Source organism: Anastrepha ludens, chromosome 6 (assembly GCF_028408465.1).
Source record: "Anastrepha ludens isolate Willacy chromosome 6, idAnaLude1.1, whole genome shotgun sequence".
Taxonomy (NCBI): Eukaryota; Metazoa; Arthropoda; class Insecta; order Diptera; family Tephritidae; genus Anastrepha; species Anastrepha ludens.
In genome coordinates this window covers 42,795,928-42,813,128 of record NC_071502.1, presented here as the reverse complement: position 1 = coordinate 42,813,128, position 17,201 = coordinate 42,795,928, and the positions used below count along the sequence as shown (strand labels likewise).

General features: G+C 35.4%; 1 protein-coding gene across 1 annotated transcript; it reads left to right on the top strand.

Annotated features, from left to right (window-relative positions):
* Positions 1–5,791: 5,791 nt before the first annotated feature.
* Positions 5,792–17,172, top strand: LOC128867650 (tetraspanin-9). Its single transcript, XM_054109072.1, has 5 exons — positions 5,792–6,332; positions 11,607–11,789; positions 16,279–16,443; positions 16,558–16,755; positions 16,823–17,172. Exons 1-5 carry the CDS (start codon positions 6,273–6,275, stop codon positions 16,898–16,900), a joined length of 684 nt encoding a protein of 227 aa, XP_053965047.1. The 5' UTR covers positions 5,792–6,272; the 3' UTR covers positions 16,901–17,172.
* Positions 17,173–17,201: the final 29 nt, after the last annotated feature.

Here is a 17,201-nt window from a genome sequence, read left to right as displayed (position 1 = left end):
ACTATTCCACATAGGTAGACAAATTTTAATGAATTGGAAGATCTCAGTTATGCAGAATTTATTGATATTCTAACATTTTTGAAAAAAAACATACTGGTTTTAGGAGCGATAAGGACAAGTTCTACACGCGGCATCACAATGGGCTATAAGCCTGAGTGTATCTCACCGGACAACCGCTTAAACCTAACTTAACCTAAGGTATTGCATAAAGTTTTATTTTAATTTTTATTGCTGAACGGATATTCATTTAGTAATAATAATTTGTTATTACATTTCTTTTTGGGTGTCGTTCTGGATGTTTTTCGCAAAATGGAGTGGCCTACAGTTTTATGCCGTCTCCAAATTGTAGACGTGGGCTTATGAGGCGCTTTTTCCATGGTAGAAATACTCTCGGACGTTTGCCATTGCCTGCCGAGAGGCGACCGCTATTAGGAAAAACTTTTTATAGCATTTGGAAATTTATTTAAATAAACTAAATGTGTCTGTGAAATTTTATAAAGGAATGGAAAAAAAAAAAATTTTCAAACATCTCTAAATCCGATTAAGAATTATACAACTCAGGTAGCCACTCACTTCATGAATATTACGGAAAAGGTTCCTTGTATTTCTGCCAAAAGTTATAGTTTCCAACTTCAAGCAATTATATCCAGAAGCTACAAGAAAATTAAGCACGAAAAAATAAATTTTAATAATGTAAAATTGTAAAAAACAAAAAAATTGGATGCCAGCGAGGTCGATGCACACTTCAGGAATTGTGGAGGAGACCACATATGTATATACTTATATAATATTGGATAATGGAATACTGACCGGTAGCGTGCACTCAAGTTATGTACTCTGGTTTTAACTTCCACCACCGAGTAGATAAATTCTAGTTTTTTCACCTCCTCCACTAATATTATGTATATACAGGGTCCGGCACTCGAAGTCTAACCAACATCAAATCGCTAGCGCAATCGATGCACGAGCATCAGCTGTCTGTAACTTGGCTAAATGAAAGTCCAGAGTATTGTTTACAAGCGTGCGGAAGCATTTCGCCAAGAGTAAACGCGAAAAAAGAATATCGTTAGTGGATTTCAAACGTAATAATATTAGTAATATTATATTTGGCTGGAAATTCACAACCAGCGATTGTTCGTGAGCTCGAGCACCTTAAAGTAAATAAAGATTTTGTTTATCGCACCATTACTCGTTACAATGATCCTGGTAGCATTGTGAAACATCATGGCTGTGGTCATCAAACGACTGCAACGTACGTGAAATGGTTCAAAAAGTGAAGAAGCGACTTGAGCAAAATCCCCTAGAGAGCGGCATTCGAATGGCGAAAGAACTGAAAATATCCGACCTTAGCATCCTCGCCGCATACTGAAAATTGATCTCAAAGTCAAGCCTTACATGATCCGAAAGGCGCATGATCCCACACTAAAGCAGCAACAGGAGGAAGGAGTTGATTCGCTTGGCTGAAAGCGGTCAAATTCCGAACATTGCGTTTTCAAATGGAGCACTTCGTAAACTCCCAAAATCATAGGGTCACCAGGGTCACCATCGATTGGTCACCAGGAGACAGCACCCGCCACAGGTAATGGTTTGGGCCTATGTAACCCCAGATGGGCGCTCTCCAATCGTTTTCATCGAGCCTGGATTATTCTCTTTGGGCCATTTTGGAGAGCAAGGTTCGAACTAAAAGGTTCACCAGTCTCGAGGCACTGAAACAAAGCCATTGTCCACGAGTGAGCCAAAATACCTGAAAATCACGTTCGGGTAGCTTGCGATTCGTTTCTGGACCATCTCCAGATCAACATTGCCGAGGATGGTACTAAAGGGTGGTTAAGTTTTAAGAGCCGGTGTTGATTTTGAATAAAATACAATTTTTTTAGAAAATTATTCTTATTTCCCTTTATTATGATAATATTGGTATGGCTCAATTACATATGGAACAAAATATCGGCCAAATGATCGCCGCGGCCTCGGCGGTACACCTCCACCTGATGGCCCAAATTTTCGATGACGCTGAGGCATAATTGAGGTTCTGTGCCATTAATGTGCCAAATTATCTCATCCTTTAGCTATTCGACGTACACCTTTTCTTTCAAATAACCGCAAAGAAAGAAGACCAACGGTGTCAAATCACATGATCTTGGCGGCCAGTTGACATCGCCGCGACGTGAAATTATTCGGCCATCAAATTTTTCGCGCAAAAGAGCCATTGTTTCGTTAGCTGTGTGACAAGTGGCACCGTCCTGTTGAAACCACATATCGTTCACATCTATATCTTCCAATTCGGGCCATGAAAAGTTCATTATCATCCCACGATAGCGAACACTATTCACAGTAACTGCCTGACCGGCCTCATTTTGGAAAAAATACGACCCAATGAGGCCGCCGGCCCATGAACCGCACCAGACAGTCACTCTTAGTGGGTGCATTGGTTTTTCGGCAATCACTCTTGGATTATCATTCGCCCAAATGCGGCAATTCTGCTTATTGACGAATCCACTGAGGTGAAAGTGTGCCTCATCACTGAAGACGATTTTCTTCGATATGCATTTTGATTTGAGCGCCCGTTTTCATAATAAGCCTGAATAACTTTAACGCGTTGATCGATTGTGTATCTTTCCATGGTTCAAATTTAGTTAGTCTGAAATTGAAAAATGTCAAATAAAATGCAGAAAAAACTTGACGTTCAGGTATGGTTTACAGTGAGCATCGGCCCTTAAAATTTAACCACCCTTTAGTATCGACCGTTGGATTTATTTTGCCTACGCGGGGTTAAAGCTCTAACATTTTGGCCGAAAGTGCAATTAATTTATAGAAAATATCTGTCATCAAACTTTAATAGTAGAATTTAACGACGCATTTTTATAGTAGATTTTAACCCTGTAACTGTTACTTAAATGAGTATTTGTGATAAGTTCTCAAAACAATTATATGGAAAGATAATTAAAAAGGCAGACCACCTAAGATGAAAAACTCTTACTTCTTTAGAAAAGTGTGTCAAAAAGATTAGTTCAAGCTAGTGGTTAAGCATTTGGCATATACAGCCATGTACAGATAAATAGCACAAATGTGAACCTTATATGTTAAGTTAAGTTTTTGGTACGAACTCTACTTTGATCAAATAAATTTGTTTGTTTACATTAATTACCGTTATTAAGCTTACATTTATGCGAGGAATTTACCTTTTTTTTTCGATGAAATTTTTTTTGCATTCTAATTTATTTATGCTTATTGCTGTTTTGAAATGGACACAAAAATAGCACATTTTAACTCGTGCAGCGGAGAGTAAAACTTTAATATTGTTTCAGTGATTTTAAGTATACTTTTTTGTTTCTTAAATAAAATTTTTAAGTAATTACAAAAATGGGACGTGAAAAAATTGCACGCCGGAAGAAATAGCTTTTATATACCGTATTAGTCAAAACGGAAAAATCTATGCAGAAATAGCTGAAATGATGTGCTCTCAGAAAATGGTTTATAATGCTATTAATTTAGTTAAGAAAGATTCATCCTATCTAAGCAAAAAAACGGAAAGAAAACCAAAGCCGCGAAAAACTGATGTTAATGTGGATAGAGCTATACTACGTAAGAGCAGAGCAGATTCTTTTAAGTCGGCACGGCAAATAATGCTTGAAATAAATCAAGAATCTGGTGTACAGGTGTCCAGAAAGCTTGTAGGAAGGCGATTTAACGAAGTCAAGCTGTTTGGCCGCATAAGCAGAAAAAACCACTCCTCTCAAAAAGACATACCAAACACCGACTTGCCTTTGCAAAAGTCCACAAAGACAAATCTATTCAGTTTTGGGAAAACGAAACGAAACCAGATGGGAAAACTATTGTACGTAGTCCGAAATCTAGCGCTAAAAGACGATCAAACACGGCGGTTTGGAGAGCTTTTTCCTGGCATGATGTTGGGCCGATTGTTCACGTGGTTGGTAAAATGGATAGATTTCAGTATCTGGATATACTCCAGAATAAAATGGAGCCATTTGTGTTGGAGTTTATGCCATTAAGTTGGTCATTTATGCAGGACAATGATCCAAAGCATACTGCAAAGACAGTGAAGCAATGGCTCAAAAAAGAAGAAAATAATGTATTGGATTGGCCGACACAGAGCCGTGATCTCAATCCAATAGAAAATTTATGGAATGACGTTAAGGTCAAAGTCGCTAACAAAATTTTTTAAAATGTTGATGATTTGTGGGCCGCAGTTAAGGAGGCTTGGTACTCGATTCCAAAGAAAAGATGCCACAAGCATGTAAAAGGCATGGAGCGACGGCATGAAGAAGTAATAAAAATCCGTGGATATAGTACAAAATATTAATCTGGTAAAACAATATTATTACTTAACTATCTGATTTGTTTACTATTTTTGCTTTTATTTGGAATTTTTTAGGATGTGCTATTTATGTGTCCAGGAGATTTCGTGAGTTATCAACGTTCTCGTAAATTAAATCAGAACTGAAATTCTTTTTGACAATTTTTTTTGTTTTAAAGTGGAAGTAAATAGGTTTTTTATTTTTTTATGTTGTTTTTTTCCCAATAAAAAATAATAATTTAAAAACATATTCAACTCTTTGCTTTCAAAGTCTAAATGTGCTATTTATATGACCATGGTTGTATACTTGCGAATACTACCGCATTAGGCGAATTAAAAATGCATTCGAATTTTTTTACACAATAAATAGATGTATGTAGGTAGCGGTGTTTATTGGTGGGACTGTGCAAAAACACTCCTAAAAGAGAAAAGATCATTAGTAATTTTACTTTGAAAATCAGCAAGCTCATAGAAAAAACTTATAAGTAGTTTTATTATTCTCTAAACGACCGAAAATAATGTAGATACTATTTTATTGACTAAAGTAAAATAAAAAAATTGTATCTTACACACTGATAAGTGATTCATAACCCATAGAACGCCTCTTTTTTAATTCCTTTGCCAAATGACTGAAAAATTACGTCATAACCAGCTGTTGTTGCTATTACCAATAATATAAACAAAAGTATTCTAAAAACTGACCATGAAAATCAACCTGTTCGAGAGTTGAATGAAAGGGAAAAACAAGAAAATATTGACCCACGCAAAAAACAAAAAACCACCACTATGAAATTAAAAAATTAATACATCGCAAAAATGCCAAGCTTCAACTGGAAATGTATTATTTAAAAAACACAGATAGAGACAGAGAGAATATAGAACAAATAAATAGCGTCGGGAGAAACAATAACAAAATTAAGTTTTATTGTTATGTTATATTTGTATGGCTGTACTAATTTGATTTGGAAATCAAAACATAAGAATAAGAACAAGTAGGTATCGCAGGTTGGCTCTAGGCTTTAGTGCAACAACAAAATCAGCTAAAAGCAACGAGCAAACAATCGGCCAGCGAACATCAGCTAACAGATGAGAATCGTCAACAACAAAAGACAGCAACGACAGCTACAAAAACACAATAGTAAATCCGAGCAACAACAAATTCAATCAGCGATGAGATGAGCACTCAAAAGTGAGCGGGAATGCGATCAAGTCAACAGGCACCTTGCACCTCCAGCGCTTAGTCTAAACATACACAGTCCAAGTATGATACAACAACGCATACGCCTGATGCGGTGATCTCCCCCACCAAGTGAGTGTGCCCACACATAAATAACTGTCTCCATATACACATACCTATAGTGGTGTATGCATTAACGTTTCAAAATAAAAACAATACTGAAGTATAAAATATATATTTATTATAGAATACAGTATGTTTGTGGGTTTTTTGTATAATTTCGTATGCGGTGTTTTTCAGTCAGTTTACGAACGCGAACTAAGGCCGGCGCAGCGATTGCCGCGAATGGCAAAGTATTCCAAATGAATAATATATTTAAAAAAATTTAAATAAAAAAAAAAATTTTTTTAACAAATATTTGCAACAACTATTTCAATAATATATATTGTAATATACAAAAATTGTTGCTTGAAAGGAGTAACCGACGAAACATGAAAAAGTTAACGATTTTTAAAACTCAACAGATTCATTCGTGAATGAGCGCAAAAAGCTGAACGCTGTGAGCTGTTTCACCGTTTTTGTTTGACAAAACAAAAAAATAAAAATAAAAACAATTAAATCAGGCGAAAGTGAGTTAATACTTGGTTTTACAATTTAATTGTCAAAACATCACCAATTATCTCAAACGGTTACATCAGCAGTTGTATGGAAAAATATAGAATTTTTAACCAAAAATTGTGCATACGTTTGGAAGATTTAATACATACTTTCGATTAAAAAATGGGTTTAGCCAAGGCAACATCGAAGCATTTGTTGTTGCTTTTGAATTTTATATTTACGGTGAGTAATTATTAAAGTATTAAGGTTGCATTTGAGAATAGATGATGCGCTCACAAGCATTTCCGCTCATATACCAAATATCGTATCTACATACTTATATATATCCATAAGCGCACATAAATAACTATAGACACAAGAATGTTTTCTATGAAATTTTGCTATTTGCATCATTACCGCAGAGCAAATTATTCGTTGTTATTTTTGTTTTTCTGCACCTGGTTAACATCACATTTCAGTTATTGTTAATTTCTTTCAATTTCATAGCTGCTTAGGTTAGAGAATAAATAAATAAATAAATAAATTCTGAATAAATAATTATTTTTTCTTACTTGCTTAAATTGAAATAAAATTGTTTCTTTTTCAAAAGAGAGAATAATATTTTTTTTTTAATATCTATAACTTGCAGATAGAAAGGATAAAGTTATAAATTTTCAACACCAAGTTTGGTAAAATGATTAGAAGGACTTAAATGTTAAAAATGTTAATAGAGAGAAGAAAATAGGTAAATATATGCTGTCAAAACAAAAAAAAAAAACGAGATAAAAAAGAAGAGATTACTCATTAAAATTTTCTGCATCGTTTTCGAGGTAGTTCCTTCCCGAAATAATATACTTCAGCCGATAAACAGTTTTATAATCAAACGATTTTTAAAATACAATTCTCGGAATTTAGACTTAATTTTTCATGGCGAGTTCTATTTTATATCTTCTACTATTGAAAATGGATGCTTTGAAGTGGTAAATAGAGTTTTAAGAAGAGATAACGTCTAACGGTACCCTATTCTATGAAAAAAGATGTTTTGATGGTAATTGTAAATCTCTTCCTCAGAAATTAGATCAAAATGATAACCTAGTGAAATAGTGTGTTATCGTTTTGCAAACTCTACGAGCTTCTTTTCCACAAATCTGGCCCTTTCCCACAATTATCCACAAATTTGTTGTCTATAACGAAGCTAATAATACTTTTTTTTACTGTCTAATATTCATCTTTAATTCTGTCAATTACTTTATATCGGCTTTTTAAATGCTTAATTCTCGGTACTTTTTTGGCAGAAGTGCATTAGTTAGTATTCGTATTATAAATTCACTCATAAACAGTTGCTTGCAACAGTCTAACGGAATTTAGGTAGGTATATTATTTTGAGATAGGTACCAATCATTTTTATAATCACTCTGGGAACCGATTTCACAACAACTATCTGTAGGTCCCTCTATTTATGGAACAATATCAAGACGCACGCCACAAATAGGAGGAGGAGCTCGACCAAACACCCAAAAAAGAGTGTACGCGCCAATTATATACAGTCTGTGTCAGAAGAAAAGAACCGGGGTTTTCATGTAACTTCAACATACATATATTTCATTCTGGTTTATGCTGCGTGATAGTCCCACTCAAGGGCTACGATGCCAGTGCTAACCCAGGTTAATGTCGTTCGAAACTTTCTCGTAAATGCAACCAAACGAAAATGAGTGAGAAGTACAAGAAGTGTTTTTAGGAGGTATTTTTATGCACGCATTCGAAAGGGCCAAAATTATCTTTCGCCGCGGCTGCAAAAATAATTAAAAAAGTTTGTTGTGATGTGGAATCAGCGGTATAAGGTGTACAAAAATGTTGAAGACTTTTCCAAGCGCGGCATGAAGCGAGTGACGAGAAAACAGCAGGATAAAGTGATCGTCCAACTTTTGAAGCGGGACCCTTCTTTGTGACTACGCCAAGCACGATCAGTTCTTGCTAAAAAGAGAATAGATGTGAGTATCAACACCAACGAACTTCGCCAGAAGGAGGTGAACATATTCTACCGTCCCATATCATCAAAACCATTGCTCTCAGAAAAACACATTGAGAAACAACAAAACAAGAAAATGGTGTTACAGTATTGGACTGGCCTTCCCAGTCCCCAGACACCAACCCCTTTGAAAATGTGTGAGAAACTATGAAAGCACATCTTGCCGGAAGGTCAGTCCATGATTTAAATTGCGTCAGGTTCGCAAAATCTAGTCCTGTTTGTCGACGAGCTACGCAGAAAAGCTGGTTCAAATCGTAAAGAAGATGCCAATCTATACTCGACAACGATGGAGACTACACGGCTTACTGAGTAATTGCGACTCATAGTGTTGTACAAACTTTCATGTAAAAAATTTTTTAAATATGCTTCTTTTAAACTTCATGAATAAAAGCTGTTCCTGTTTTCTGACACAGACTGTATATATATGCATATATCTGGCCAATCGTCCATTCGCAAGAATTTAGATATTTCAGTGAATATCGGTGCATATTATTCCATATCTTTTGATCACCGGTATTTTCGACACCGTTGAAGAAACTTCTCCAACATGTCTGAAAGCAGACTTTGAAATCCGATTTTTTTGTTTTTACTTTAAGATGTAATCTGGCTATTAAGCCAGGAGCTTTTCAATTTGTAAGATGCCTAGAAATATATGCGAGTTTCCGGAGAAAATTTCAAAATTGTTCGATGCGTCGTTTTCAATGTTTGACTAGCCCTGAGACAGCGCTGTAAGAATTATATAAAAGTAACTAACATACTAAAAGGATTTTGTAGGAAGTGCCACCAGTGGTCAATTAAATGTTAAATAAGCGATCATGGAAGTGATATTCCCCAGAAGAAGCATTTAATACCTAAAAATTGCCGTTAATCCTTTAGAGGAATAAATGGAGTCACTCCCAAAAGCTACCCCCACCAACCTTTGATTGTATTTATGCATTACCATATCCAATTAAATAACCGATTTAGGAGCTCTACTTAATTGTTGTCGTATCAAGGCCAGCTAACTCTCTTTCAGCATACATTAAACTGCACTTGCCTGTACTAACAGAAAATGTTATGTTAACAGTATTATAAATGTAAGAATTCTTTATAAAATACTTTCAGGCACAGCCAGAGTTGTAGGTTTAGTTAGGTTAAAAAGGTTGCCCAAAAAGGTGGCAGACTTGGACCAACAGAGTTATAACTATGGAGGAAAAATTAGAAATTGAAAAATCCACTATAGAAAACCAAAATCCAACATAAATACTGTGGTGGCTCAGGTTTTCGAGATATTTTTACTTAAAATCTAAGAAACGCTGTCTTGCCCTATATTTGAGGTTATGTAGCATGCCGCTAAAGCAGTAATTTTTGAGAAAAAACACCATATACAACATCTTTAACGATTGGTATGTTTTATTTGATAGCCGTTCGAATTTGCTCTAATAACGTTTTTTGGCCAAGACAGCATATTGAAAAATTTCAAATTTTTCAATATTCAAAACTCAGTCTGGAAACGACCATTTGGAGCTAGAAATTTTTAAAATTTAATAGTATGAAACATTAAAACACAGATAACGCTGTTGTCAGCAAACCTGAAATGCAAACAAACAGCAGTTGTTTGAGTTAATTCTTCTGTGGGGAAAGGCTTAACATTTCTGAAACATAACAGAGCTTTTGTAACAGAGTAATTGTATATACTCTGTGAGCAAAAAGTAAGGTGAATTTATTTGTCAAATTTCGCGGGATTAAAATTTAGCTCTAGTTATTTTTTTCATGAGTTGGCAGCACTGTTAATAACATCTGGGCCAACGTTCATGTGAATGTCATCATTATCAGTAATATATTTACGTTTGTGTTTACCAAACGACCAAGAGTGCATTTTTCGATTTTTACAATGTCTGATTTGATTGAGCAGAGAAGTGACATCAAATTTTGTTTGCGGAATGAAATTTTGGCTGCGGAAACGTTTAGCATGTTGCAAAAGGCATTTGGTGATTCGACCATGTCGCAGAAAAATGTTTATAAGTAGTACAAAGACTTCAAAGAGGGTCGAGAACTTGGAGCACTCCGGACGACTATCGACGTCAACAGATGACCAACACGTCAATAAAGTGAAGGAGTTAGTGCTCAAAAATCGTCGGTTGACTGTTAAAGACCTTACTGATATGATCGGAATATCAGAAGGATCTGTGAAAACCATTTTGAAAGACCATTTGGGCCTACGAAAAGTTAAATCTCGTTTGGTACCGAAAACTCTCAATTTCTTGGAAAAAACTCGTCGCGTTGATGTGTGTGAAACAATGCTTTCAGACTATCAGGACAAGCTCAAATGCATCATTACGGGAGATGAGACTTGGATTTATGCTTACGACCCTGAAACAACCGACCAATCAAGCGAATATCGTGCTAAAGGCGAGGCCAGACCGAAAAGAGCACATCAAAGTCGTTCAAAAATAAAGGTCATGATGACAGTTTTTTTCGATTTTCGTGGTGTGGTGCACTATGAATTCCTTCCACCTGGCCAAACTGTAAATAAGGAATATTATTTGAGCGTTATGCGTCGTTTACGTGAAGCAATTCATCTAAAAAGACCAGAATTATGGGCCAACAACTTTTGGTTTTTGCATCAGAATAATGCACCGTCTCACACTGCACTCGTTCTTCGTGACCATTTCGCCAAAAATTCCACGCATATCGTTCCGCAACCACCGTATTCGCCTGATTTGGCTCCGTGTGACTTCTGGCTATTCCCAAAACTCAAGAGACCACTCCGGGGAACGCGTTTCGAGTCGATTGAGGAGATAAAAGCTGAATTGAAGAAGGTGCTGATGGCTATACCGGAAATGGACTATTTGGCATGTTTCGGGGATTGAAAAAATCGTTGGCATAAGTGTATTTCATCGAGAGGGGATTATTTTCAAGCGGATGAAATTGATTTACAAGAATAAATAAAGATTTTTCATTTTACAACCAAATTCACCTTACTTTTTGCCCACAGGTAATAGGTTACGAGAGGTGAAATTTTATCGATTTTCTCAATAGGTGTATGTAAATATTATATATGCATTTTAATGTGTTATTTCTTGAATTAAAAATAATTTTTTTTTTTATATATTTATTACCGAGTTGGTGAGAGATGTGAAAATAGCAGCATGCATGGCGTTAAAATAATAAAATGAATACTCGTATACAAATAAGTACATTAGGTCGGGCCGATTTTTTGTTTTCGACATCGTTATTAGCATTTCTGCAATAGCATAGCTCTGGAGTCAATTTCGAACCCTGCGAAATTAAAAAAAAAAATCTATATTTCATTTTGTTTTTCAAGATGCAAAAACCGTAAAGAAATTGCATTTTAAAGTAGTTCAAAAGTTTTTTTTTAATTTTTTGTTTTAATCATAATTTTTTTTTTTCAAGTAACAACGTATTTAGAATTATTTATTATTTTAATGCTTCTAATGCATATACTCGTATGTATGTTTAATAATGCTATCCAAATTATATTTCAGCTACTCGGCATTGTTCTGATAGCTTTTGGTATTTTCGTGTTGGTCAGTGCTGCCAACAACAACGTCGATCATGGAGAAACTTTAGCCGGTGCACTCATCATTGCTTTGGGTGTTGTTATTGTGGTGATTGCGATATTCGGTTGCTTGGCGGCAATACACGAGTCCCGAACAAAATTAATAGCAGTAAGTACATGCATACATACATACATATATACATATTTACTTACAAAAAATATTTAATTATACGCAAATACGTCGTAAAGGTGCCTCAGAAAGGCTTGACAGTTTTATTAATTAGTGTTGTATATTATTTAGATTTATTCTCAACTGAGTGAATTGGGTCTTGGGTATACTGCTTTCTCTAATATGTGTACGAGTATATGTGTTTGTAGAAATGTGTAATTGCCGAACGTAATAACGAATTAAAGTGTAAGCGTTTTCGTCTATACTCGTTTATAGGAATGGGGATCTGTTCCATTTACAAGAAACCCCAAATAACAGAATTTTGAAATTTTAAAAATTATTTACCAAACGAAAAATTAACAAGTTGAAGAAAGTTTAGTCACTGAAAAATAGTATAGAATTTTAGTGTTTATTTTTGCATTACACTGAAACATTTTTTCACGAACAAATAGAACCCCAAACTGAATGTCAGTCCGCATTCCATAGTTATATGAGAAATATTTATTGAATTGTTTAAAATTCATACTGCACAGCTTTAAAGAAGATCTTTTAATTTTTAAACAGGGTTGTCATGATTGGTAAAATGAAATTGTAACGCTGCGCTTATGTTAAGCTGATGTTCTACATGTCATTAAATATTGGCATCCCTGATAAAGGCTTTGTGGTTTCTTGACGATACAAATTCGAAATTTTGCAATTATTTGGAGCTGCGCAGGACAGAAAATCATTGATGAAGGGCCTTAAGGGGGAACGCGACTGTGAAAACTCAAAAAAATCGATTTTTTTTTTGCATGAATTTTTAGTATAACTACTCAAGAAAATGTGGTAAAAATTTTAAAGCGAAATTCGCTTTATTTCCGATTCTATGTGCACTTAAGTGAGCGCCCGTCGGTTCGGCCCCGTAGCGCTTACGATACGAAGCTTTATTTCAAACGCGGTTTTCTCGAAACGAATTTTTTTGATACGGTGGCAACGATTTCTCGAAGACTAATGAACCAATTTAATTTTTGACGTGATAACGTCTTATAATTCGATTTAACAGGCTGCACGCACGAAAAAATGTGTCGTTACCTTGCTCATTTGTCGTTACCTTGCTCATTGCCGTTACCTTTACTTCATAATAATTTCATGATCATGTGCCAGTGTTACCAAATATAAAAGCCCGTGCACGTTAATGATGAAAAACATAAATTTAAGCAGATCTAAAACAGGATCGTTGTTGTTGCATTTGCATGAAACATTTTTTAATTTACATTTGAATTTAGTTAACATTTACATGCAAATGTCTTAATCCTAAATTTGTAGCAGTTTTCTATATCGTATCTTAATAGTAATGAGGCGCTTTCGATTCGCCATATGGTAGCACTGTCGGTAGCACTGAAAAAGAGCTGCTAAAAATTATACTTATTTGGAAGTACTTAATGAGTATTAGTAAGACCGCGTTCATACAGAGAAATATTTGTTGCCTCAACTCCTTACTTGTGATACTCCGTCAACATCCATTGCGTTCACATTCTTCCCAATATTGTCGTAGCATGTAGCCATAAAATAAATAATTGCAAGCAACGGAACTGTCGTGTGTGAACACGACGGCCAACACCGAAAGAGAATTTGCAATGTGGAAGCCACAAAATTTTCCCTATGTAAATGTGGTCTAATGAAACTTGCCTAATATCTGAAATGAGATTTAGTATAATTGGAAATAGTGAGTTATACCAGTTTTATGAGGATAACCATACTTCATAGTAGCGGCAGGTTTTGCTGGATAACGTTGTTGTTGCTTTCATATGCAAATTTTTCATCAAGCGAGCAGAGCCCAATCACAGCGAGCAGAGAAGTAGCGAATCGAAAAGGCCTTTGACGTCTCGAGACAGTTGTAATATCAAAGGAAGGTAGTAAAAAAAAAAAAAAAAAATTGTTGGACTTTTCTTCTTCTTCTTCTTTTCCTTCTCCTCGAAATCACCATATTTATCTTTTTTGATGTCATATTTCTCGTTTTAGTTCCTTTCATTACCTTCCTCGCCATCATCTCCTTCTTCATAACATACTTCTTCATCATCACCATCATCTTCTTCTTCTTTACAGCCTTCTTCATGGTCACCATCACCAACATCACTTTGCTTTTCCGTCGTTTGCTTCTTAGCCATTTTCCCCCCTTTACTCATTATCGCCAAAATAATCTTTATCTTCGCCATTTTCGTTCTCTATTTCATCATCACACTCTATGCTATTTTCTTAATATGCATATTTTCTGATTGAGGCCAAACGTTTTCCGTCTCATTTTAGGTATGTATTTCTACTATCCATTTCAGAATGAAATATTTATATAATTTAAGAATTTCTATACTTTTGAAATAACTATTCGCAACCAAATAAAAAAATATCTCTGCTTTTCACGCGAGGGTTAAGCGAGACGCGCTATATACCATATAAATCATTTTAGGTTAGGTTAAGGGTTGCTCGTGAGAGAGCCCCACGTGATGGACGAGATTCATGTAGCTAACCCATCTACAATTCCCAATAGGCATATGAAATAATACACTAACAGTAGTTTTGAAGTAATCAGCTGATTGGCTGACGTAACTGGGATCTTGAGAGAGGTTTTCTTACGAAAAAACTGAGATTGTGTTGGTGATATACGAAGATAATAAACACAGTCTTCGCTCATGCTACTTCTTTGCCATCTGAACAAGGACTGACGGGACGATAATTTTAATATATGTGAAATGAGTGGGCAGAATTCTGCTCTGGAGTACCTGGTCAAGAATGATAGATTACTGGCATGTTGAAAAGAATTGAGAAGGTGTGGTCAATAACAGACCATTTATCCGGCTCTCAGCAAATTTTAAAGAATAAGCTGATTGGCTGACGTAACCGGGGTCATGACAGATGTTTGTTTACGAAGAAGCTAAGACTGTGTTAGTGATATAGGAAAAAAATCCATACAATGTCACTTTGTCGGCATCTAAATAACAACTGATTGGACGAGTGTATGAATACTTCTGAAATGATCGTACTGAATGGCAATAAGATTGTGTTAGTGAAGTTCCCCTCCCAATATTCTTTTTCACTATAATTGGCAAATAACCTTCTAAATCTATCGTTATTAGATTACTAGGTTTGGCCAATCTGCTATGGTAAAAAACCACTTCATTAGAAGTTACTCTCACAATTTTGCCAAATCAGGTATTCTATAATACTTGTCTGATTCCAGCCCATGAGCTTTGCGTGGTAGTGTGTATAATAGACAGCCGAACAGGCGGCTTTGGGTTTAATATGGAACCAGACTAGACTAGACAGTGGAAAAAGCTCTTCAAGCCATATAAATACAATACATTTGTGATCTCAGTACTCTAAAAAAAAATGGACTTATGCCCGAATTCTGCAAGCGAATCTCATCTCAAGTCACTAAAATTGAGATTATAAATTAGTGACTCTTTTTGTGACTTGAGACGATTTTGCTATTCAGTAAGGGAAAGTCATAAGAATTTCACCAAATATCATGGTGAACATAAATAGAGACAGTCAGCTGATGGCACGTATCGGCTAGAGATAGTCAAAAAGTTGAGCGAAAATTCACTTATCGATTCCATATGTAATGGAATTTTTTAAACTCATTTATTAAGCGAAATTCTTCATCAAAAACATAAAGAATATGAATATTACTAAGCTCATACAAAATAACGTTTCTAATTTCTGTTTTATAAACCTTTTACCTGAATCGGTTTATCAACAATTCAATTGCGACAAACAAAATTAATAATCGATAAACGTTGAATTGTATCTCTATATACATTCCGTTGAAATGAACGAGCTGGGAATTCCGCTCAAACTTGTCAAGTGGTTTGAGATCTTGAATAAGTTCGCAGCAGAAGGATTTCGGGAATCTAAAGAACCTCCTGAAAACGTCTTCTTCCAGAAGGAATGGGTCTTCCGTGCTGCGTAAACTTGCCGGAATCCGTCTACGCATATTTCTAAAACGTCAATAAATACACAATTATTCGTGCTCTTAAGAAATTTTTACCCAAAACATATTACTTCGCTTCATTTTCGCGCTTTTTTTGCTATATAAATAAAATAATTAATTCCTCTTCCATATTTTTCGTTTTGTGAGCTGCTCAGAAGTAGATCTCTAATTAGTGACTTTTTTTTTAGACTAATAACGTGGGATTGCTTACTGAATCGCAACTTGTCTCAAAATCAAATTTCACCACGAAAAGTCTCAATTAGTGACTTGCGACTGCTTACAGAATTCGGGCATTAATCAAAACTATAACTCACACACACCTCTGATATTAATTTCTTCCTTCACCTCTCTACACCCGACCCCTCATTCTCAGTTAGCTAAACAGTACTTTACATTCCAAGAGAATAAAGCAATACATGACACCCTTTATTCGATTACGTATTACTTGTATACACATCTACATACATAATTGCATATTACTTAACCATAAATAAATTTTATAACTTTTTTTTATACCCGTAGTACATCATCAGCTTGGTCGTGCTGATACTGTTGCAATTAATATTGGCTGCGATGGCGTCTCAGGGAACCAAGGATGGACTTTCGGGCAGCGTACATGATGGTTTCGAGCAGCTGTGGGAGGACGAAGTGAAGGCACCGGGCGCTTTGGCCTACTACGAGGATTGGGTATGAATTGGACATGACAGTTGATGACACTTTTATTACTCGTTTATTTAATGCACTCGTCATTCAACATTGACTTGCGTATACTCGTACTTTTTCTAATTTTCGTTTTTGTAGCTGCACTGTTGTGGTGTCAATAGCACCGATGACTATCATCACATACAACACGACATACCACGTACGTGTTGCAAGGACCATAATTGCCAAATAGTGGACAACATTTACACGGAGGGTTGTCAGGCGAAATTCGAGGCATACCTTTCGGGGAAGATGCTTATGTTCGGCGTAGTTAGTTGGATTTTGATTATTGGCGAGGTGAGTTGTTGCGATAGTTTGTCTGGAAATATTTTTATTAAATAAAAATGTATGTTACATTTTACAGATTATTGGCGCCGTTTTAGCATGGATGCTATACAGTAGTGTGAAAAACGAAAGCAGACGTAATTTGCGTTGGATGTAGTAGTAGTAATGTTATGTTCTTTTTTATTGTAGCGAATTTGTTTTTTTTTTCTTGTTTTTATGAAACGACAAATACTTGATTGCTAAAAAGAATTGTGTTATTGTGGTGCTGAAAAGTTTGTTCTCTAATCGTGATTATTTGCATAACGACTGTACCATAAACTGTACATAATATTTTTATTATTGTTCAAAGTAAGTAAAATGCAATATTAATACAAAACCTAACTAGTCAAAATGAAAAATAAACAAACGATTCAGTATGATTTATATTAATAGTGAGGTGGAAGGCTAAGCGGATTCTA